General features: G+C 43.5%; 1 protein-coding gene across 1 annotated transcript in view; it reads left to right on the forward strand.

Annotated features, from left to right (window-relative positions):
• The window catches only part of IL5RA (interleukin 5 receptor subunit alpha), a 42,542-nt gene that overhangs the window by 11,953 nt on the left and 5,689 nt on the right, over nucleotides 1–24,900 (forward strand). The window contains exons 6-9 of the mRNA XM_038771741.1: nucleotides 637–782; nucleotides 1,327–1,465; nucleotides 19,469–19,556; nucleotides 20,967–21,051. Of these exons, the coding sequence (XP_038627669.1) occupies nucleotides 637–782; nucleotides 1,327–1,465; nucleotides 19,469–19,556; nucleotides 20,967–21,051 (458 nt within the window). The remainder of the gene's footprint in view (nucleotides 1–636; nucleotides 783–1,326; nucleotides 1,466–19,468; nucleotides 19,557–20,966; nucleotides 21,052–24,900) is intronic.

Consider the following 24,900-nt stretch of genomic DNA (forward strand, 5'->3'; position numbering starts at 1 on the left):
TGGCTAAGTCACTTCTCTGTGTCTCAGTTTCCTTATCTGTAAAATGGGGATTGAATCCTACTTACAGTGTGAGCCTCATGTGGGACTGGGACTGGGTCCAATATGATTATCTTGTAGCTACCCCAGCACTTCGTACAGTGCTTGGCACATAGGAAGCACATTATTATCATTATTATTATTATTATTATTATTATTATTATTATCGCCCTTTGCCTTCCCAGTGTAGAGTAGAAGAATTCTACTCTAGAGAAGCAGCACGGCTCAGTGGAAAGAGCACGGGCTTGGGAACCAGAGATCATGGTCCTAATCCCGACTCTGCCACTTGTCCGCTGTGTGACTTTGGGAAAGTCACTTAACTTCTCTGTGCCTCAGTTACCTCATCTGTAAAATGGGGATTAAGACTGTGAGCCCCACGTGGGACAACCTGATCATCTTATACCCCCCCCCCCAGTGCTTAGAACAGTGCTTTGCACATAGTAAGCGCTTAACAAATGCCATCATTATTATTATTATTATAACCTTACAACAGTCTGTTCACCCCAGATGCAAGGGCAAGAAAATTGGGCTGTATGTGATAAGTAAATTCATCGATCTATTGAGTGCCTTATGAACTGTGGCTTTTCCTTCTTAATTTAGATCAGGTGAATCCTCCAATGAATATTACTGCAATGATTGAGAGAGATTATCTGTCTCTCCAGTGGGAGAAACCAGTTTCTGCTTTTCCAAGTCACTGCTTTGTTTATGAAGTGAACAATTATAACTTAAAGACTGGGTCTGAACAGGTAACTACTTAATAAATTCTCGACTGTTATGTTGCATAAGCTTCTAATGAAATTTCAAATTTTTTTTTCGAGCTTGCACTTCCTTGAACTGATTAGGAGATCAGTAGCTCTGCCAATTTAGGACTCTCACAGATTCATATTCTAATAGGCTCTAATAGTTGCCAATTGGCTTTGTGTACATGGAAAATTCCCCACTGGGTCCCAGTGGTCTCGTATTTACTAAGACAAATCACTCCAATCTCCACTGCATTGCATCGTTGACTCCATGGACTTCCCAAATTCTAAAATGCAAAATAGTATTGAAATCTGTGAGAGCTGCATACTCCAAGTGGACGTACAAATACAGACCACAAAGGGCCCCCTCTAAGAGAAATGTTCTGATGAAATGATGCTCTTTTGAGAATAAAGGTATATGAAATACTGACTTTGAAAGAGCAAGTATATAGAGATTATAACCTTTCTTAGTAATAACTGGAGTAATTCAATTTCTTGTGCTTTTCTTTGTCTGGACAATTCAATAATGGGTTGATATTATTTTGTGTAGAAAGCGACCATTGAAGCAAATACACTCATCTTAGTAATTGACGTTACTTGCAAATACTCAGTAAAAATAAGAGCTGCTGTGCATTCATCGTGCAGAGCAGAAGGACTCTGGAGTAAGTGGAGTGAACCAATCTACATTGGTAAGGATCAGAATGCTCTTGCTATTTTGGATTAATCCCCAACCGATGTTACCGTTTCCTAGCTATGTGTCTAGGCACTATAATGATGGACAGAGCAAGAGCCTAGAGCAGAGCTTCTCCAGGGTTTTCACCCCCATCTGACCATTCATCCCACCATAGGGGGATGATATACAGCGTGGCATTTAAGCGCTTACGATGTGCCAAGAACTCTTCTAAGGGCTGAAATAGATTTGAGATAATCAGGTCCCAGCCGACTGAGAAGAGTCAAGAAAGACTTGCTTTTGTTTCACTCAGGAAAGGAGAGGGAAGTGGGGGTTAAGGTGATTCTGAGGGATGGCTCATCTGAGAGCAGTGGAAGTCAGGGGAACTACTTTAGCAGCAAGGAGCGGAGAAAGGCAGTAGGAATCATTGCAGGGACCTAGGCTGTTCTGCATCACCTAAATTCCCACCAAAAGGCTAATCAGAGCTTGGCCGGCCTTGATCCCACAGTTTGAGAAACACTGGTCTAGTATGGCCTTCTAGGTCAGTAGGTTAAAACAATATCTATGTCAGTAAGAACTTTCACAAGACCGCAAAATATTTCATTGCTTTTTCTCCACATTTATCAATATTTCCCCTCCCTTCCCCATGCCCCAACTACTGAATTCTCCTACCACTCTCCAAATTAATAGAGTCTGTCACCCACTGAGTTTCCTCCCAGACTCAGATTCCCATGAAAACCTAACAAACAAGGTAATAAAAAGGAAAAGTGGAGGCCATTTGTTGTTTTTATTTTATGGTTGAAGTATCAGTGTGGGTAGATCTGGCTACAGATAGATTATTGATTGCTTGAATAGGTCTTTTAGTCTCTCTGGCTCATTCTCTCTCTCTCTCTCTCTCTGTCCTCTTCCCCCGCATAGACATGTCCCATTTGCTAGATGAGGAATGAAAGTTCAGAGAGATTACTTGTCTTGCTCGAGGACATAAAGCAAGTCAGTGATGGTGAGGCTGGGGAAAGGGTTCACTCTCCTGATTTTTGGACCAGACACTGGTAAAGGGTGTTTTTTTTTTTTTTTTTTTTTTTGCTGCTGTATCAATTCCAGGGGGAGGTGGGGTTGGGAAAGAAGGGAGTGCATGTGTCAAGTTTCCCAGATTCTTTTCTGTTTATGCTCACAAAGAGCTTACACTCCACAGCTTGCTGCTGACCCCTTGCCCACTTCCTCCCTTGGGCCTAGAATCCCTCCCACTTCATATCGGACAGACCACCACTCACCCCATCTTCAAAGCCCTACTAAACTCACATCTCTTCCCAGAGGCCTTCCCTGAGCAGACCTTCATTTCTTCCATTTGCCCTCCTTTTTACAGTGCCTATGCTCTCGATCTGTGCCCCTTAAGAACTTGATATGCGTACCATTCCCCACTCTCCTTTCACACCTGAACAGAAGCCAGGATAGACAGAGGAGAGAGTGGGGGGCCCCTAGCTTGTGGCAGGAACCTGGGAGGGGTAATGATGATAATAATAATGATAACCGTGGTATTCTTCAAGTGCTTGCTATGTACTAAGCGCTGGGGAAGATACAAGATAATCAGATCAGACACATTCCCTGTCCCACATGGGGCTCACAGTGTAAGTAGGAGGATGAACAGGTAGTGTGACAGGCAGAAAAAAGACACACAAAAAAAGCAGCAGAAACTCAAAGCCAGGGAGCACAGTGGCATCCAAATCCTAGCCTACCTTGCGGAGAGAACTTTCTAATGTGCTACATTTGGGGGCAGGTGTTAGAAGTTATCACAATCCATCCTAAACCATGCTGCTCCCCTGTTTTGTGTTTAAGACCGAACTATTTAATGTGGAAAAATACTTCGTTCAAAATACGCACAACACACAAACCTGCCACATCCATGCAAAGTAGAACACAATGGTATTTGTAAGCAGTTTCTATTTTGAGCCTATATTTAATTTATAATTCACTGTGTGCTTAGGATCTTCCTTCCCATTATTGTTTCCTATGTCCAACAACTTCCTATTTCGTTCCTGAGCTCATTACACTTTTCCTCCCGGTGTACTTGACCGGGGTTATCTATAGTAAATCCCATCTCATTTACTTTTTCTCATTTCATGAAGATGAACTGATTACTATTACTACTTGCCTTATAAATCTATCTCTTCTGGAATTTACTCCCCTTCTTTGTTAGTATCATTAGTGAAGGTAATCAATGCAGTGATTCTGTTTTCATCAGGATGATTAATAAACATTATAGAAAGTCCAGGTACCTCTGGATCCTTTTACATGACTCTTCCTTAAACCTTGATGTTGCTTCATTAATAATTATATGCCACTGGTGGCATATCTGGCAATTTTAACTCTTCATTTGTTTCCTCTAAATCATCCCCTCTGCCTCATTCCACCTTGCCTCCAAAGGCACCGGTCTACTTTAGGATCAAATTTTCACAGAAAATTAGGCTTTTGAGCAAGGATTGTTAAATATACAGACTCCATTCACTTTATACAGTATTTCCTGATTGCTGAACAGGTTTTTTCAATGGAAGTAACAGTTTTATTTTATCATAACTCGTTATCAACTGCCCTTCCTCCACCATGCCCTCTCTTTCTTATCTTATCTTATGGGTTAACTTTCTTAACTTCCTACTTTTAACATTTCTTTCTCAACCTGCTATCTCCTGTTTACCAAAGTCCTTTGTTTCCTCATACCTATGTTGTAGTGAATTCTTAGCTTTCTGTTTTCTAAATCTCAATTCCATCAAACTCTTTTCTTCCAACACGCTGAATGAGTTTCAGTGCCTCGGCCAACCGAGAACATTTTAAAGTTGCTACTGTTGTAACTTGGCCTCCACTGTATTAAGCTATCGGGGGAAAGAGTGCTTAGCTGTTTGCTCTTTGAGAGAAATCGACTTGATTTCAGCATTCCTATGAGCTACTTATTCCGAGTTGCTTCTAGCCAGCCATAGCCGCAGCTTTAGTCTTCGTGAACCTGGACTGCCAAATATCTTGTCCATTAATTACTTTAACCTCAAACACCAGCTTTCCTTTAATACTGCTACACTTTTTAAATCCAGGAACCAAAAACCATCCTCTGCTAAAATGAAATTTGAAGGGCTATTTCAGATTGAAAATAAAATGTATTTTTAAACTTCTTTTGCTGGGGGAACTGTTCTGCATCCAGGGCCTCATCAATCAATCCATCAGTCACTCATATTTAGTAACTCCATTCAATCATATTTATTGGTGCTTACCATGTGCAGAGCACTGTACTAAGTGCCTACTGTGTGCAGAGCGGTACTGGGTGTTTTCTAGAGTATAATAGAGTTAGTAGGCATGATTTATGCTCTTGAGGGGTTCGCAGTCTAGTGGGGAGACAGACACTAAAGTGTAGTGCAGATTGGCGGATTTAACGGAATATACAAGACATGTACATAGAGCAGTAGCATCGCCTAGTGCACAGAGCACAGGCTTGGAAGTCAGAAGAACCTGGGTTCTAATCCTGGCTCTGCCACTTGTCTGCTGTGTGACCTTGGGCAAGTTACTTCATTTCTCTGTGCCTCAGTTACTTCATCTGCAAAATGGAGATTAAGACCATGAGCCCCATGTGGGACAGGGACCATGTCTGACCTAATTAATTTGTATCTACCCCATTGCTTAGTACAAGTGCCTGCACATAGTAGGTGCTTCACAAAAACAATTAAAAAAAAAACACTATGTGGGGGTTGTGAGCACTTAAGTGGCACAGTAGTGCTGTTGAAGGGGTTGGGGGGATAAAAGGTTGGGGGATTAGAAATGAATTGGGCAAGGCCTCCTGGAGGAGAAGATGTGATTTCAGAAGGACTTTAAAGATGGGGAGAAGGGGGAGGGATTTCTAGGAAAAGAAATGCTTCTTCACACAGCATATAATAAGCCTATGAGATTTTTTTTTTGTTTTTTTTTTTACTACAGGAAATTGGGCTGGCCCCAAATACCATTAGGTTCAAGAGGAATGTTTTGTTTTGTTGTCTGTCTCCCCCTTCTAGACTGTGAGCCCGTTGTTGGGTAGGGACCGTCTCTATCTGTTGCTGACTGGTAGTTCCCAAGTGCTTAGTACAATGCTCTGCACACAGTAAGCGCTCAATAAATACAATTGAATGGATGAATGAATGAATAAATAAATCCACGGAAGAAGGGTCCATGATGAGTTACTCGAGGGCAAGTTAGGGATGTGAGGTGATATATTTTAACCATTAGGAAGGAGGGAAGGAGACTAGCCATGAGATTGTTGCTGCTGTTGGAGACAGAATACTCAATTAATTGGGCATGAGAAAGCCGTTTGTGGCTGGGGAGTAAGGTTAGATCGAGAGAAAGGAAGAGAACAAATTGGGGTGCAGTGGGTAAAGAGAATGGATCAGTATGAGGGACAGATCAGGGACCTAAATCAAAAGAAGAACTGATGCTATTTAAGAGAGTTTTAGAATTCTCTCAGCGATGGTTTTCTGATTCATTCAGTCAATCAATCAATCAGTCGTATTTATTGAGCACTTACTATGTGCAGAGCACTGTACTAAGTTCCTGGGCGAGTACAATACCACAGAATTGGCAGAAATGTTCCCTACCCACAAGGAGCTTACAGTTTAGTGGGGGAGGCAGACATTAATACAAATAAATGAGTAATTTGATTAAGATTCGTAGCTGGCTCCCATAGAACTCCTTAAAAGGGATCATTTCCAACCTATCCTGTACACCAAGAAGCTCATATTGTTAATTACATCTGGTTCATCATAGCAAGTCTCCAGACTGTAAGGTTGTTGTGGGAAGGGAATGTGTCAATTTATGGCCTAGTGGATAGGTCCTGGGAGTCAGAAGGTCATGGGTTCTACTCCTGGCTCTGCCACTTGTCTGCTGTGTGACCTTAGGCAAGTCACTTCGCTTTTCTGTGCCTCAGTTCCCTCATCTGGAAAATGGGGATTAAGTCCCTGATGCGGGACAGGGACTGTGCCCATTCCGAAGTTGCTTGTGTTCTCCCTTCCCCCAGAGCTTAGTACAGTGCCTGGCACATGGTAAGCGCTTAACAAATACCACAGCTATCGTTATATTGCTCTCTCCCATGTGCTTAGTACAGTGTGTTGCACACAGTAAGCGCTCAATAAATACTATTGAGTGAATCAATAATATCTAAGAGCAGTCCTCTGGCACCCAGTACCGCTGATTTTCTATCAGCTTGCTATCATTGACACCTGGTGTCCGGTACTATGCCAACCAAACCCTGTACTACTACTACTACTACTGCTAATAATAATAATAATGATGGCATTTGTTAAGCACTTACTATGTGCAAAGCACTGTTCTAAGCACTGGGGGGATACAAGGTGATCAGGTTGTCCCACGTGGGGCTCACAGTCTTAATCCCCATTTTACAGATGAGGTAACTGAGGCACAGAGAAACTAAGTGACTTGCCCAGGGTCACACAGCAGACAAGTGGCAGATCCAGGATTGGAACCCATACCTTCTGACTCCCACGTCCATGGTGTATAAAGCGCTTTATACAGTGCCTGGCACATAGTAAGCACTTAATAAATGACATAATTATTACTACCCACTATGCCATGTTGCTTCTCTAAAAATGATCTCATTCCTTGTTGGGGAATTGAACCTTGGTCTCCTGCATGACAGGCAGGGAAATGCACCACTATGCTAATGTGGAGCACTAACAAGAAAATTACTAGGCTCCCTCTCCCTTTTGTGTCATCTATGCCCTTCGAGAATAATAATGATAATAATGATGGTATTTGTTAAGCGCTTACTCTGTGTCAGGCACTGTGCTAAGCACTGGGGTGGTTAAAAGAAAAATGGGATGGACATAGTCCATGTCCCACGAGGAATTCATAGTCTCAATACCCATTTTACAGATGAGGGAACTGAAACACAGAGAAGTGAAGTGACTGGCCCAAGGTCACATAGTGGACAAGTGGCGGAGCTGGAATTAGAACCCATGACCTGCTGATTCCCAGACCCACACTCTGTCCACTATGCCATGCTGCTTCTCGGATCTGTGATCCGTGGGCATCTGTTTTTCACCCCACCCTCAGCCCTACAGCACCTGTGTACATATCTATAAAATTATATATCATAAATTGTTTATTTATATAAATGTCTGTCTTCCGCTCTAGACTGGTAAGCTTGTAGGCAGGGAACGTGTCTACCAACTCTTGTATTAAACTCACCCAAGCGCTTAGTACGGTGCTGTGCACACAGCGAGCACTCAAGAAATACCATTGATTGACTAGGGCTTTAGCCAAATACTTTGTGCAGGTTCTCAGTCTCAGGACAGAGGCTCATCCAACTCTTTCAACGGGAGACTCCATCCCTCTATGGATAGAAACAGAAAGATACGGAAAGTGGTCCTTCGTTGCATACTTTTACATTAACACTTTAAATCAGCTTCCTGATTGCTCGTATTGTTTCTCCCATGCTCTGCACACAGTAACTGCTCAGTAAATGCCATTGATTGATGTTTGTCTTTGATACCAAATATATGGTCTGAAATCAAATTGCAAAATTGCAGAGTAGAGCTCATTAAAGGCCATGTTTCTATAGGCGGCCTAACCGATATGGCTTTTCTAACTGGGCCCTCTGAAAGTGTTTGGGAACTTCAGAGCATCATGGTGTCAGAACATTTCCCCTATTCTATCGTGATTAGTACCTGTCCTAGATTAACATAAGACTACGCTGCAAAAATGGTTTTGGCGTCATTCCCCCCCGCCGCCCGTCATGCCTCTCTTACCGCTCACTTCTCACTCCTTCCAATCAATCGTATTTATTGAGCACTTACTGTGTGCAGAGCACTGTACTAAGCGCTTGGGAAGTACAAGCTGGCAACATATAGAGACAGTCCCTACCCAACAGTGGGCTCACAGCCTGATACATCAGTTAATCAATCAATAGTATTTATTGAGCGCTTACTCTGGGCAGAGCAGCAGACCTGAGAATGAAGGGCTAGGGAAGCAGCCAATCTTTTTGCCACCAATCTCTTCTTCTATTTAGACTTGGCACTGTCTTGGACTTGGGGCAGGGGAAGTCGGGGGAGAGAAGGGGTTAGCTCGTACAGGCTGAAAGATGAGAGATGGAAGATCCTGGGGCAGCTCAAAGGGGCCCTCAGGGGAGCTGGGTGAGGAAAAGCCTGGAGTTTGTAGCTAGAGAATGGGCATGGAAAGAGAGAGGAGAGAGGAGAGAGGGAGAGAAGGAGAGAGAGAGAGAGATGTAAACAACACCTCCACCCCCCATCTCACAAGTCCATAATTTCAGCATTATCCTCAACTCATCTCTCTCATTCAACCCACATATTTAATCTGTCACCAAATCCCATCGGTTCTACCTTCACAAAATTTCTAGAATCCACCCCTTCCTCTCCATCCAGACTGCCACCACATTGATCCAAGTGCTTATCATATCCGGCCTCCACGCTGACCTCCCCGCCTCCTTTCTCACCCCTCTCCAGTTCATACTTCACTATGTTGTCCGGATCACTTTTCTAACAAAAACATTCAGCCCACCTCATCCCACTCCTCAAAAGCCTCCAATGGTTGTCCATCCATCTTCACATCAATCAGAAACTCTTCTCCATCCACTTTTAAGGCATTCAATCATCTCTCCCCCTCTGACCTTACCTCGCCGATCTACTACAACCCAGCCTGCGCACTTCATTCCTCGAACACCAACCTTCTCACTAAATCTTGATCTCACGTGTCCTCCCTCTGGCCTGGAACTCTCTCCCCCAACATATATGACAGACCCCACTCTCTCCACTTTAAAAGCCTTATTAAAATCACATCTCCTCCAAGAGGCCTTCCCCAACTAAGCCCTCATTTCCCCTACTCCCTCTCCCTTCTGCATCACCTAAGCACTCACATCTGTATCCCTTAAACATTTGATATTCACCCCACCCTCAGCCTCACAGCACTTATGTACATATCCTTGTACCCTGCCATTTCCCTTATCTCTAATTTTTTTTCAGTGTCTATCTCCCAATGGGAAGGGATTTTGTAGACAAACTCTATTATATTGAACTCTTCTACAGAGTAAGCACTCAATAAATACCTCATCTTGTCTTCTGCTATCGAGTCATCTCCGACCCATACCGACTCCATGGACCCCTCTCTCAGAATGCCCCACTCGCCATCTGCAATCATTCTAGTAGTGTATCCATATAATTTTCTTGGTAAAAATACAGAAGTGGTTTACCGCTGCCTTCTTCCACGCAGTAGACTTGAGTCGCCACCTTCGACTCTCTCCCATGCTGCTGCTGCCCAGCACAGGTGAGTTTAGACTTGTAGCCAATTCCCTTCCACTCACTAGTCACTGCCCAAGCTAGGAACGGAATGGGTATGCCTCTGCTGGATTGTCCCTCCCATAGCCAAGACTGGTGGAGTACTGGAAACTCTCCAGGTGTGATCCTGAGAGAGGCAATAAATACCACTGATGGATTTATTGAGAGAGGAGAGAAGAGAGCAGTGTGGCCTAATGGAAAGAGCACGGCCCTGGGGGTCAGAAGGACCTGAGTTCTAATTCCGGCTCTGCCACTTGTCTGCTGTCTGATCTCGGGCAATTCACTTCACTTCTCTGGGCTTCAGTTCCTTCATCTGTAAAATGGAGATTAAGACTGCAAGATCCATAGGGCACATGGACTGTGTCCATTCTGATTAGCTTGAATCCACCCCAGTGCTCAGTACAGTGCCTGGCACACCGTAGTGCTTAACAAATACCATTTTAAAAAAGAGAGAGGGAGAGGAGAGAGAGAGGGAGAGAGAGAGAGAGAGAATGGGAGAGGGATTCTTGGAAAGACAGAATGTGGAGGAATTAGGAGGGAAACAATTGGCATAGGAGAGGCAGAGACCAACCTTTCTTCAGATGCAGCTGAGGAATAGGAACTAATTGGAGGATAGCTTTGACAACAAGCCCCAGCTGGAGCCTCACTTAGCTCCTGGTGTCAGTCCCTCTTTTTAGGAGAAGCAGCATGGCTCAGTGGAAGGATCCCGGGCTTTGGAGTCAGAGGTCATGGGTTCAAATCCTGGCTCTGCCAATTGTCAACTGTGTGACTTTGGGCAAGTTGCTTAGCTTCTCTGGGCCTCAGTTACTTCATCTGGAAAATGGGGGATTAACACTGTGAGCCCCCTGTGGGACAACTTGATCACCTTGTAACCTCCCCAGTGCTTAGAACAGTGCTTTGCACATAGTAAGTGCTTAATAAATGCCATTATTATTAGTACTGGGGGAAGGAAGCATGAGCTATCTGTGTTTCTCATAGTAACAATAACAGTGATAACTGTGGTACTTGGTAAATGCTTACTATGTGCCAATCACTGTTCTAAGCACTGGTGTAGATACAAGTCAATCAGGTTGGATACAGTCCCTGTCCCACATGGGGGCTCATATTTGATGTAGGAGGGAGCAGGATTTAATCCCCATTTTACAGATGAGATAACCAAGGCACAGAGAAGTTATGTGACTTGCCCAAGGTCATACAGCAGACACGTGGTAGAGTCGGGGTTAGAATCCAGGTCCTCTGTCTCCCAGGTCTGTGCCCTTTCCACTAGGCCATGCTGCTTCATGGCCACATAAAATTGTAGTCTCAGTGTCTCACTGCTGGGTTTTTTTTTTCCTTTTCACTCTTTCCATGGCTTCCTTTAACCCCACAACCCACCTTGCCCTGCCCTGCCTTCTCACCACTTAACCAACCTGGGCTTCTTTAGATAGTGAGCGACTTGAAACAGTGCTTTGTGAATAATGAGTGCTCCACAAATGCTTGTGCTGTGATAATAACGGGGATGACATACCACTATCATCAGAAGAACGGTGGCAGCAGCTTTTATTGACTGTGCAGTGAGCACTGTACTCTACACTAAACGAGACACTAAAAACAAACGGACAAACGAAAAGGGGAATTTATAGTAGATGTTGAAGACACTGTCCCTGGTCTCAAGGAGCTGATGATCAAATACGGGAGATGAGTAGACACATATTGCAAATATACAAGACTACAATCATAGGTTTAAATGATAAACACAAAAGTTGTAATTAAATGAGTTCATTCATTCATTCAATCGTATTTATTGAGCGCTTAATGTGTGCAGAGTACTGTACTAAGTGCTTGAAAAGTACAATTCAGCAACAGAGACAATCCCTACCCAACAACGGGCTCACGGTCTAGAAAGGGGGAGACAGACATCAAAACAAGTAAACTGGCATCAATAGCATCAGTGTACCCATGAGTGTTAAGACTGCATATCCTAGTGGGAAGAATCTGGGACTTGGGGTCAAGAGACTCAAGTTTTAGTCCTAACTCCATTGCTCTCCTGCTGTGTGACCTTGGCCAAGTCACTTAACCTCTCACTGCCTCAGTTTCCTCATCTATAAAGTGGGGATAAGATACCTGCTCTTCCTACCTCTTAGACTGTGAATCTCATGAGGTACAAGGACTGCATCATGTCAGATTATTTTACATCTGCCCCAGGGTTTAGCATCATGTCAGATTATTTTACATCAGCCCCAGGGTTTAGCAGATGATAAGGGCTTAAAAATAGCAGGACAATAAAAGGGGCTGATGGGGTGATATGAGCAAGAAGATGAGGTGGCTGGGGGGCTCTGAGTCAGCGCATGGCATTTGAAGATGGGGAGAGATGTGGTTTGGTGGATTTCCTTGTGGGCAGGGAAAGTGTCTAATAATAATAATGATGATGGTATTTGTTAAGTGCTTACTATGTGCAAAACACTGTTCTAAGCGCTGGGGGGATACAAGGTGATCAGGTTGTCCCACGTGGGGCTCACAATCTTAATCCCCATTTTACAGATGAGGAAACAGAGGCACAGAGAAGTCAAGTGACTTGCCCAAAGTCACACAGCCGACAAGTGGCAGAGCCGGGATTAGAACCCATGATCTCTGACTCCCAAGCCTGTGCTCTTTCCACTGAGCCACGACTCAAGCGCTTAGTACAGTGCTCTGCACTCTGTAAACACTCAATAAATACCACTGATTGATTGATTGAGAAGTGTAGGGAGTTCCATGAATGGGAAAGCTGTGAACGATGGGCTCAGGTATGGGAGAGTCAAGAGCTAGTCCTGTCTCTAAATGTGGCCCAGAAACTTTAACTTTACCCATGTCTGCCTGCCTTTCATTCATTCGATCGTATTTATTGAGCGCTTACTGTGTGCAAAGTACTGTACTAATTGCTCATCTCCAGTCCTGTTCCCCCCTCAGGACAAATGGGGTTTAGGGAGGAGCACCCCAGTTAATGTTTGCCAGTCAGAAAGATGTCAATTCCACGGGTCTGTGTCTGTTTCTTATTGTATAGTACTCTCCCAAGTGCTTAGTACAGTGCTCTGCACATAGTTAGCGCTTAATAAATATGACTGACTGTCTGACCTGAACCATGGTTCTCATCTCCACAGATTTTGGGGCTTCTTCCCTCACTCATCTTCAGTCTCCAAATAGATCTAAGAGCTTCCATATGGAATTCCCAAGCAGGGTAGAAAATCCCCCGTATTGGGCTTTAGGCCAGTTAGTTAAAAACCCTGCTTGCCACTCCTAAACCCCGTTTCTCTCATTCCCACACTCAAAATGTCAACTTGGTGCCTATGTTCTCTGGGTCAGTTGGGAGGTATGACTGAGGGACCAAGCCCCCCATCCCAAGTTCCTGTCTTCATGAGAAGCAGCGTGGCTCAGTAGAAAGAGCCTGGGCTTTGGAGTCAGAGGTCCTGGGTTCAAATCCTGGCTCCGCCAACTGTCAGCTGTGTGACTTTGGGCAAGTCACTGAACTTCTCTGTGCCTCTGTTACCTCAGCTGTAAAATGGGGATTAAGACTGTGAGCCCCCCGTGGGGCAACATGGTCACCCTGTAACCTCCCCAGTGCTTGGAACAGTGCTTTGCACATAGTAAGCACTTAATAAATGTCATTATTATTACTCTTAGTTTATTCCAACATTTCAACCTTATTGTATGGTTGCAACAAGAAAATCCAATATCCAATACCTTCCCTGCATCATTAACTGGGTAACAAATCAGATATCATTACAACAGAAATCCAAGAAAGAAGCAGCACGGTCCAGTGGATTAGATGACGGGCTTGGGAGGACAGAAGGACCTAAATTCTAATCCCAGTTCTGCCACTTGTCTGCTGTGTGTCCTTGGGCCAGTCACTTAGCTTCACTGTGCCTCAGTTCCCTCAGCTGTAAAATGGGGATTAAGACTGTGAGCCTCATGTAGGACAACCTGATCACCTTGTATCCCCCGCCAGAGCTTAGAACCACTTGGCACATAGTAAGCACTTAACAAGTACCATAATTATTATTATCCCAGACTGAGCCCCCTTTTCCTCTCCTCCTCCCCACCCCCCCAGTCCTTGTATATATTTGTAAGATTTATTACTCTAGAAGCAGCGTGGCTCAGTGGAAAGAGCATGGGCTTTGGAGTCAGGGGTCAGGGGTTCAAATCCTGGCTCCACCAATTGTCAGCTGTGTGACTTTGGGCAAGTCACTTAACTTCTCTGTGCCTCAGTTGCCTCATCTGGAAAATGGGGATTAAGACTGTGAGCCCCCCATGGGACAACCTGATCACCTCGTAACCTCCCCAGTGCTTAGAACAATGCTTTGCACATAGTAAGCACTTAATAAATGCCATTATTATTATTATTATTATTTTACTTGTACACATTAACTACTCTATTTTAATGATGTGCATATAGCTATAATTCTATTTATTCTGACAATTTTGACACCTGTCTTCACGTTTTGTTTTGTTGTCTGTCTTCCCCTTCTAGACTGTGAGCCCGTTGTTGGGTAGGGACCGTCTCTATATGTTGCCGACTTGTACTTCCCAAGCACTTAGTACAGTGCTCTGCACACGGTAAGCACTCAATAAATAACGATTGAATGAATGAATGAATGACAGGGACTATGTCCAACCCAATTATCTTGTAACTACCCCAGCACTTAGTACAGTCCCTGGCATACAGTAAGCGTTCACAAATAGCACTATTATTATTACCATTATTATTATTATTCATTTGCAGTGCACCATTATTTTGCTATACCCAGCTATGGCCGGAATTCTGGCCACAGGTAATTGTGATTGCATAGACTGTAAGCTTGTTATTGGCAGGGAATGTGTCCACTAATTGTATTGTATTGGACTCTCTCAAACACTTAGTACAGTGCTCTGCACATAGTAAGTGCTCAATAAATACCACTGATTGATTGATTGATAAATGCTGGGAAGTTGAGACAACCAAAGCTCAGCTCGTTGGAACTGTCCACCTGAATGCATTGAGTGGAGGTGGGCTAAGAACAACTATTCCTAGACAGATTGGAAAACTTAAAAAGCTTCTTTTTCTTAGAAAGTAAGTTCCTTTAACAACTTCTCTTTCGAAGACATAATTCTATTTAACAAAGTATCTGTCTCCACAGAGAGTCCCTTGACTAGCGAAGATTTTAGATCCAGCTTGTATTGAGACAGTGACTACCGGAGACAGGGAGGAGGTAGAACTTACCTAGAAAAAAAATCAGTTGTCGGTCAGCGCTTTTGTCAGTGAAACCTGATTCTTGGCTTATCGAAGTTGATAGCTAAAATGAATAACTGGAGAGTGGTTTAACCGAAAGGATTTTTGTAATCATGGTTATTGGCAAACAGTCCTATTATGATGACTCGGCATATCTAGAGGAGCCTGTGGCTTGTGTGGAATTGCATAATTTGACATGCAAATACAAGTGCATTTCCCTGATAATATTTGTGGCCACCCCTTAACCTAGGTACTAGACCAAAGCTCTACCGTTGTTTGATCAAGACCTATACGGGTAGGTTTCCTTCTGTTTCATCTCCTATCTAGGCTTTTACAACTACGATCACGTGAGTGCCTTGAAGAAGGAAGATCCTGTTGAGGTCTATCTAATGTACATATTACAAGCTACTTCTCAGATGCACAGCAAACAGATTAGGAGATTAACAATCATTTTTTAAAATGTATGGATCATAATGCAACCCCTGTGCCAATCTTATGGTCAGCAACTGCATTTTAGTAGATGGCAAATCAAATCTTCTACATATCAGTATTTGATTAAGATATTATATAGTTCCTGCCACACTATTACTGAACAATAACTATTTGCTCACCTTGGTTCACCAGATGATAAAGATCCATTAATAACCTTTGCCTTGGGGCTCATCCTTTGCATCTCCATGGAAAACAAGAAAAAGAACTCAGCCAGAGCTATAACTTAGTTCTGTCTTCTGCTCAACAACTCTTCGATTCCTCCCTCATTGACTCACAGCAATTCTGTCTTCTGCTCAACAACTCTTCGATTCCTCCCTCACTGACTCACAGCAACTTGTTCCTGAGGCCCACAGTCCCTCCACCTCCCTCCCTCCCTGACCCCTGCGGACCTCGCCAACTACATCGTTGATAAAACCAAAACCCTCAGGCCTGAACTTCCCAAATCCTCTCCATCACCCCCTAAACATTCTATACTGCTTCTTCCTCATTTTTCTCCTGCATCCCAGCTACTTCTCAAGAAGTCTCTCACCTGCTCTCGCTAAATCGACCCCTCCTACCTGCACTTCTGAGCGTATTCCCTCTCACATCCGAAAATCACTTGATCCTCCTCCTCTCCCTCACCGCTACTTCCAACTTCTCATTCTCCTTTGCCTCGGCCCTCAAGCATGTGTAGGTCTCCCGCATTCTAAAAGAAAATTCCTCCCTCTATCCTACAGTCCCCTCCAGCTATCATCCCGTTTCCTTACTCCCATTCCTATCCAAACTTCTAGAACGGGTTGTATAATGATAATAGTAATAATAATAATAATGTATTATTATGGTACTTGTTACGCACTTACTATGTGTTCAGCACAGTTCAAGGCAATGGGGTAGATACAAGATCATCAGATTAGACACAGTCCCTGTCCCACATGGGGCTCACAGTCTAAGTAATCCCCATTTAACAGATGAGGAAACTGAGTCATGGAAAAGCCAAGATCACACAGCAGACCAGTGGTGGAGCCAGGATTAGAGCCCAGGTCCTTTGACTCCCATGCTCTTTCCACGCTGCTTCCCAAAGGGTGTATATAAGCACTTTATTCATCTCCCCTTGACCACTTCTCTTCGTGACTCACTATAATTGGGCTTTCAAAGGTTTCATTCCATTAAGACTGGCTCTCTAAGGTCACCAGTGACCTTCTTGCAGCTCAATCCAAAGGGCTGTCCTCTGTCCTGACTTCCTGGACTTCCTCTCTGTTGTCTTTGGCACTGTGAATCACTTCCTCCTCAATCAATCAATCAATCAATCAATCGTATTTATTGAGTGCTTGCTGTGTGCAGAGTCCCGTACTAAGCACTTGGGAGAGTACAATATAACAGACACATTTCCTGCCCACAACAAACTTACAGTCTAGAGCGTTTCCTCCTCGAAACACTACCAGGCATCTGTTTTGCTGACATAATATTAACCTGGTTCTCCTCCTACCACTTTGGCTACTCCTTCTTTGTTTCATTCACTGGCTCCTCCTCTACCTCTTTTTCTCCCACCATGGGCATCCTGCAAGGCTCTGTTCTGGGTCCCCGACTCTGCTTATTCACTCATTCATTCATTCAATCGTATTTGTTAAGCGCTTACCGTGTGCAGAACACTGTACTAAGCGCTTGGAAAGTACTGTACAACAATAAATAGTGGCAATCCCTGCCCACAACGAGCTCACAGTCTAGACAGGGGGAGACAGACATCAATACAAATAAATAGACATCAATACATGGCTTTGACCACTATTTCTATGTGCCTGACTCCCAAATCTATCTTCCTAGTGCTGACCTCTCATCTGATCTGCAATAATAATGATAATAATCATAATAATGATTGTGGCATATGTTAAGTGCTTACTATATTCATTCATTCATTCAATCATATTTATTGAGCGCTTACTGTGTGCAGAGCACTGTACTAAGCGCTTGGGAATTACAAGTTGGCAACATATAGAGACGGTCCCTACCCGACAGTGGGCTCACAGTCTAGAAGGGGGAGACAGAGAACAAAACATATTAACAAAATAAAATAAATGGAATAAATATGTACAAGAAAAATAAATAACTAAATAAATAAATAGAGTAATAGATAGTATATACCAAGCACTGTATTAAGCACTGGGATAGATGCAGGATAATCAGGTCGGACACCATCCCTGTCCTTCATGGGGCTCACAGTCTAAGTAAGCAGTAGGGAGAACAGGTTTAGAATTCCCATTTTACAGATAAGGAAACTGAGGTACAGAGAAGTTAAATGACTTGCCCAAGGTCACACAGCAGGCAAGTGGCGAAGCTGGACTTAGAACCCAGGTCCTCTGACTCCGAGACCTATGCTCGTGTCATTGTGCCACTAGAAAAGTTACTTGAAAATGTTTTTCCAGGAGAGAAACAACATGGCCTAGTGGAAAGAGCACAGGCCTGGGAGCCAGAGAATTCACAACATATTTTTTGGGATGAGCATGGTAGCAGTTTAGTTGGCGAGGAAGGAGTGGATTCCAGAGAGGTTGTGAAAGCAGAACTGACTGGATTTGGTGACAGACAGAATATGCGGGTTGAATGAGAGGGATGAATCGAGGATAGTGCAAACGTTATGGGCTTGTGACAGGGAGGGTGGTGGTTTTGTGTGCCATGATGGGAAAGTCTAGGGGAGGACAGGGTTTCGGTGGGAAGATGAGGAATTCTGTTTTGGATATGCTTAGTTTGAGCTGTTTGCGGGACATCCAGGTGGAGATGTCCTGAAGACAGGAGGAAAGGTGAGACTGCAGAGAAGGAGAAAGGTTAGGGCTGGAGAGGTAAACTGGGGAATCATGCATCCATGTAGAGAAGCCATGGAAGCGAATGAGTTCTCCAAGGGAGGTGTGAGGAAAGGTTGCTATTATTATCCCCATTTTAACTAGGAGGAAACTGAGGAGCTGGGCGGTTAAGTGTATTGCCTACAGTCACACAGCAGGCCAGTGACAGAGCTTGGACTTGAACCCAGGTTTTTCAACTTCCAGACCGGCAGTCTTTCACTACCCAACTGCCTCCCCTAATTCACTTCACTGCAGCAGGTGGGCATGCGATAAATACTGATAATCCCATATATTCCATTACTGCATAGTTTGGTGTAGATTCTGGCCCATAAATAGCCCAATAATGAACTAGTCACCTGCACCATGAATTATTCCTTGGAGACTGTAAGCGCCCCTGTAGATTGTAACCTTATTGTTGGCAGGGATTGTGTTTACTAAACTCAATTGTACTTTCCCAAGCACATAGTAAAGTGCTCTGCACATAGTGAGTGCTCAGTAAATACCATTGGTTGAGTGTAAGCTTATATCTTTGGGAGTTACGATAACTCTTACAAGTCTTTAGGGAACCATTTGGATACTACTTATTGTAATATTTTGGCAGGGCCCTAAATGGTATTATTGAGGCCTGTAAGTCCTCCTAAAGTACCCATTTTAACCCAGGAAGTAGCTTAAAAACTGGGACATTAGCTCAGTAAGTATTGCCTTTGTGTCAATCATTTGTTACGCTCACACTTTTGAATTGTGGTTCTCAAATCTCCTCACTAATATTGCTTTATTCATCAATGCCAGTGAATTTCATTTTTACTGTCCATCACTGATATATTTGGCTAGGAATTTTCATAATATCCATCTTATTAACTGATTTTTTCACTTTTCTGTTCCACGTCATTTTCTGTAATTAGTTCCTAGACCACATTCTTGCAGTTTTGTAGACCTCGAATTTAGCTAGATTGTTCCAGTGCGTGCATCACACACAGGGAGCCAAAAGACACTTTGATCATCAGTGTCTTTCAGATTAAGTTGAGTATTTGAACATATTGACTGATTATTGTTTGCTCACTGATCACTGGTTTTCCTGATTGTGGTAATTTATTCAATCCACCTCATTTAAAAATTAAGGCACATCTCTTGGCTACCCCTGGCCAATAAAATTCATTGGTTCCTTTCCTCTTTATCTCCTTTAGGAAAAGATGAGCAGTGGATTCCAGGAGAATGGCTCTTGAGTCTGCTCTCGGCAGTCATTTTGCTAGTTCTCGCTCTCATATGTCGATTGTAAGTACTCTAAAGGCTATTTGCTGCGGGTCTTGGCTTTTTCTGGTACCCCGCTCACCCCCAACCTCTAGAAATATATTTAGAGGCTGTGTACAACAGGCCAGCCAAGTAATTATAGCAGGTAATCTCACTGTCTTTCAGGAGCAATCTTATCAAGAGATTCTAGGGTGCCGGTAGCATCTTTCTGGACTGCTGCCTAAACTGAAGAAAATCAATAGCGCTCGGGCTGAAAGATTCATTGAGTAGCAAATACCAGGCATAGAATGAAACTGCTCTCAGCAATTTAAGACCTGTCCCTGAATCAGCTAATAGCCTGTTAATTTCTATAAAGGCCCTTAAATTATTGAATCACCCTCTCATTTCTTAGCTGATTTCCATTCCACCCTCAATGGCCTTTGTGTTGTGATTTCCGGTCCAGTGGATGGCCTAGCTGCTGTATCAAATAGTGCCCCGGCCCATAAAAAAGGCACATGCCAGTAGCTTAACAGACTGTGCCACATTATCTCCTTTTAACTGATTGCTAGGCTTTTGAGCCATCCTGCTCCAGAATGGCTGATGTGCTTGAGCCAATCTTTGCTTCCTGGCATGGTATATATAGCCAAGCAGTATGACTATCATTTCAGATTGCTCCAGGTTTTCCAAAAATGTAACGTTCATCACCAGCTAGCCAGTTATGAGTATCTTTCAGCAAGAGTTAGGACAGTCTCCTTCTCCACGTCATCCCACACCGGTGATTTCTGTATTCACATTCACTTGGAGACGGTCGACTGTTCAAAGCGCTTTAGGGTTATCAGTTCTTAGGTGGGAAGCAGAGTGGTCTAGTGGATAAATCCCAGGCCTGGGAACCTGAGGACCAGGGCTCTCATCCCGAGGCCACGACTTGCCTGCTGTGAGACCTTAGGCAAGTCACTTCACTTCTCTGTGCCCCAGTTTCCTCAACTGCAAAATGGGGATTCAATACCTGTTCTCTCGCCCACTTGACTGTGAGCCTCATGTGGGATAGGGACTGTATCCGGCCTGAATAGCTTGTATCTACCCCAGCTTTTAGAACCATACTCAACACGTAGTAAGCGCTTAAGGAATACCAAACATATCTATTGAGCGCTTACTGTGTGAAGAGCACAACAGATACTTAGACACGTGGCCTGTACACAAGGAGCTTTCAGTCTACAGAGGTAAAAAACATACTGACAAGATTTGGTGACAGACTTGAATATGTGGGGTGTAAGAGAGAGATGAGTCAAGAGATGAGTAATTCCAGGGTCATCAAATACCTAAAACAAAACAAACAATCTATATGTCACCCCCACTGTAGTTAGAGGAAGAGTTTTAGTGCCATTTTGAGATGCGAATTCTGGACTGGAAAAACAGAGGAAATATGTCCATATTTGTTCTGTATTCCATTTACAGATGTCATTTATGGACCAAGTTGTTTCCACCAGTTCCAGCACCAAACGGTAATATGGAAGATCTCTTTTTAAACAACATCTATGAGGTAAAAATCATTCTCTTAGAAGATGCAGTTGTTTTATTCATTGTGCCCTGATTCTGCATGACAATTCAGTGTTGTTTTTAGATAAAGCTTGACTTAAAATTCTTTTTGGTTGATGATCCTTTATGATCATCACGTCTTTCCTATCACATTGTTGATAATTGTTTCGATTTCATCACCGACTCATGTTTATTGTGTCGCCGTTAAGAGAGTCATAAGGGGAAAATGGCATATGCCCCATGTGGTGCATTTGCTGAAATGTGCTTTCCGAAGACCTGGATACTGATCTTGTGTGATGATCGGCTGGGAGCAGGAAAGAGCCAGACCAAGGGAGGCAGAATGGCCCAGTGGAAAGAGCATGGGCCTGGGAATCAGAGAACCTGGGCTCTGCCATCTGTCTGCCGTGTGACTTTGGGCAAGTCACTTCACTTCTCTGTGCCTTAGTTACCTCATCTGTAAAGTGGTAAAATGTAGAACAGTTCCTGGCACATATTAAACACTTAACAAATCCTATGATTATTATTATTATTATTATTATTAAAATGGGGATCAAATCCTCCTCTCTCCAATTTAGAATATGAGTTCCATGTGGGACAGGGACTTTGTCCAACCTGATTACCTTGTATCTACCCCAGTGCTTCGTAAAGTACCTGGCACCCTAACCCACTATTTCCCTTTTGGTAGTAGAAGAAAATATTGTGGTTTCAACTCAACATTTTGAATTGAGATCAATACTGGTCCTGCAGGGAACTGCCCTGGTGGGGTGGTCCAGGCTACTGGAAAGCAAACTCCGGTGGTCTGGACCAGTTCAAGTTATCTACGGACCAAGGATCCTAGGGTACATCAGCCGTCTCACTGACCTCTCTGCATCCTGCGTCTCCCGGCTCCAGAACTTACTTCACTCTGCTGCCTGGCTCATTTTTCAATCAACCAATCCATCAATCAACCAATGCTAAGCTACAATTCAAGAGGGCTGATAGACACATTCCCTGCCCACAAGGAGTTCACAGTCTACAGGGGAAAAAAGTTCAGTCCACATCTCCCCACTCCTCAAGAACCTCCACCTCTGCATGAAACAGAAACTCCTAACCATCGGCTTTACAGCACTCAATCACCTTGCCCACTCCTATCTTACCTTGCTGCTCTTCTGCTACAACCCAGCCTGCAGTCTTCGCTCGTCTAATGCCAACCTACTCACTGTACCTTGATCTCATCTTGCCTCCGACCTCTCTCCCGCATCCTCCCTCTGACCTGGAAAGCCCTCCCTCTTCCTATCTGACAGATTACCACTCTCCCCACCCCGGCTTCAAAGCCTTATTGAAGGCACATCTCCAAGAGGCCTTCCCTAAGCCCTCATTTCCTCGTTTCCCACTTCCTTCGGTGTCGCCCTTGCACTTGGCTCTGAAATCAATCAATCATATTTATTAAGCGCTTACAGTATGCAGTGCACTGTACTAAGTCCTAATTCTGTTGTATTATCCTCTCCCAAGTGCTTAATACAGTGCTGTTCACATACTAAGTGCTCAATAAATACCATGGATTGTTTGTTAAAGTGATCTCAAACCACAAGAAGGGACACAGTGATATCTGCATATCAGTTTGGCATTTTGGCCTCCCTGACACCTAAGGAACAGACTGACATGGTCCTTTTATTGCCTTGATGCATGCAAGTCCTGTGGTAAAGATATGAAAGTAATGGAGACTAGAACTGGTGGAAAAAGGAGAAATAGAGAACATTGATCAGTCGGGTAATCAAACGATAGGAGGCAGAACTCTCCAAGTATTTGGGAGAGTATAACAGAGTTAGACACAGTCCCTTCCCTCGAGGAGTTTACAATCTAGCAGGGGAGACAGACACTAAAATACTTTACAGACAGGAGGGAAAAAGAAGTGGATCTGTAACATGAGTGAGTGACAAAATAGTAAGGCATGTAAGATAGGTACATAAGTGCCACAGGTGATTGTGAGTACACAGGTGTGGTGGTTAGGGGCGATATGTCTTGCAGAGGGGAGCAGAAGCAGAACGTAAATTAATGAGTAATAATAATAATAATGATGGCATTTGTTCAGCACTTACTAGGTTCCAGGCACTGTACTGAGTGCTGGGGTGGATACAAGCAAATTGAGTTGGACACAGCCCCTGCCCATGTGGGGATCACAGTCTCAATCCCCATTTTACAGATGAGGTAACTGAGGGATAGAGAAGTGAAGTGACTTGTCCATGGTCACACAGCAGAGCCAGGAATAGAACCCATGACCTCCTGAGTCCTAATTCCATGCTATACTATGCCCTGGGGGTAGCAGCCCCTTTGGCTCAGAGATGGAGGCAGCCAGAGCCTTATCCAGCTACTGCTACTGCCTTGGTCTCAAACCTCCATACCCAGCTCCAATTTGTCAGAAAAGTTTTTTGCCAACCAAGTCAGAATGCCAATTTGCCGACACTGGACTCTTCTGCAGTGCCTGTGCGTGCTTTGCTTTTCCTATTACAATCTGACATTATAGGTCTCCTCCAGCAAAGCAGGATAGAGACCCGAAGCAACCATTTAGCTCATTCTTGCAAAAAACTCCCTTTCTCATCATCAATCGTATTTATTGAGCACTTACTATGTGCAGAGCACTGTACTAAGCGCTTTCTCCTGATTTCTCTGCATTCTCTTGTTGTACTTTGCTAGTGAAGCCCTGTTAAAATAGACACTATATTACAAAACCTTCTGAGGAGCCGTCGGTCAGCCTTAATTCTCAAATACATTCAAAATCCTCATTTTCTTAAGGAGTAGGTTTGATTTATTCAGCATAGACTAAATTCACTTTTTTTTGCTCTTAGAACAGTCTATTGCTTGATTCTAATTTCCCAAAAGGAAAAAAAAAAAGGATTTCCATGATATTCCACAGTCTAGTGAAAGAAATTGGCCAAGGAGATTTTTTATAAGCATGCAGTTTGTTTTTAATTAAAGTAAAAGCATCTGTGGAAAAGAATAAGGCTTTCGGTAATAACAAACCTATTTCAGAATAAGCAAAATAGCAAATACTGTTAGAGCTAAGCAAATCTCAGCTCTCCTGGTAATCTTATTATAGTCATAGAAGTTTCTTTTCACGATGCAGTTCCCCATTTAAACATTTCAAACAGAGAAATCGTATGAAGGTATTTGCTATCAGGTGGCTCTGAAGGCTGAAATTCTTTAGCCACAGGAAAAGTGACAGAGGCAGCTCGAACTTCCCAACACGCTTCGTTCCCCCACTTCCCAAGTCTCTTCTCTTGGGCTTCCAGTGTGCTATGGAAGGATCATCTCAAAGGGCAGTTTTCCAAATCACATGGTGCCACTGCGAATAGTGTCAGCAAAGGGGCCAATTAATGCCAATTGCAATGGCTTTGGCGATGTAGACACCAGTCCACGGGGAATGGGTAATGAAATATTTTCTTTTTTTTCCCCTTCCATTTTTAATTACAATTGGCTTTGTCCAGCTCAGTGCTCCTAGAGTCTTGTTATTTCACAGCACCGTTATTTATTACTCTGGTCACCTGAGATCTCTGTGGGTGAGTTTGTCAAGTAAGTTTTTGCCAGGTCCAGTTCAGAATAGCTATTATAAAACCTGCCTATTGAAACCATTTGTTTCACTTTACAGCAATAAGCAGAAAGAATCATGTGAAAAAACCTATATCGAGCACTTCAAATTCTGCAGTTAAGAATGGTTCAAAGGGTTTTCTTAGAAAAGATTTTCAGTTTCACTTCGTGTTCCCCCACAAAAATGAATCCTGTTTAGGGTTATGGTGCCCTGCAGGATTCGGCTCAGAAAAGCCAAATGCATTGAAATACTTATGTGTTTTAGTTTGTTCCTGGTGCTCATTTTTCT

Source organism: Tachyglossus aculeatus, chromosome X1 (genome assembly GCF_015852505.1).
Source record: "Tachyglossus aculeatus isolate mTacAcu1 chromosome X1, mTacAcu1.pri, whole genome shotgun sequence".
Classification (NCBI taxonomy): Eukaryota; Metazoa; Chordata; class Mammalia; order Monotremata; family Tachyglossidae; genus Tachyglossus; species Tachyglossus aculeatus.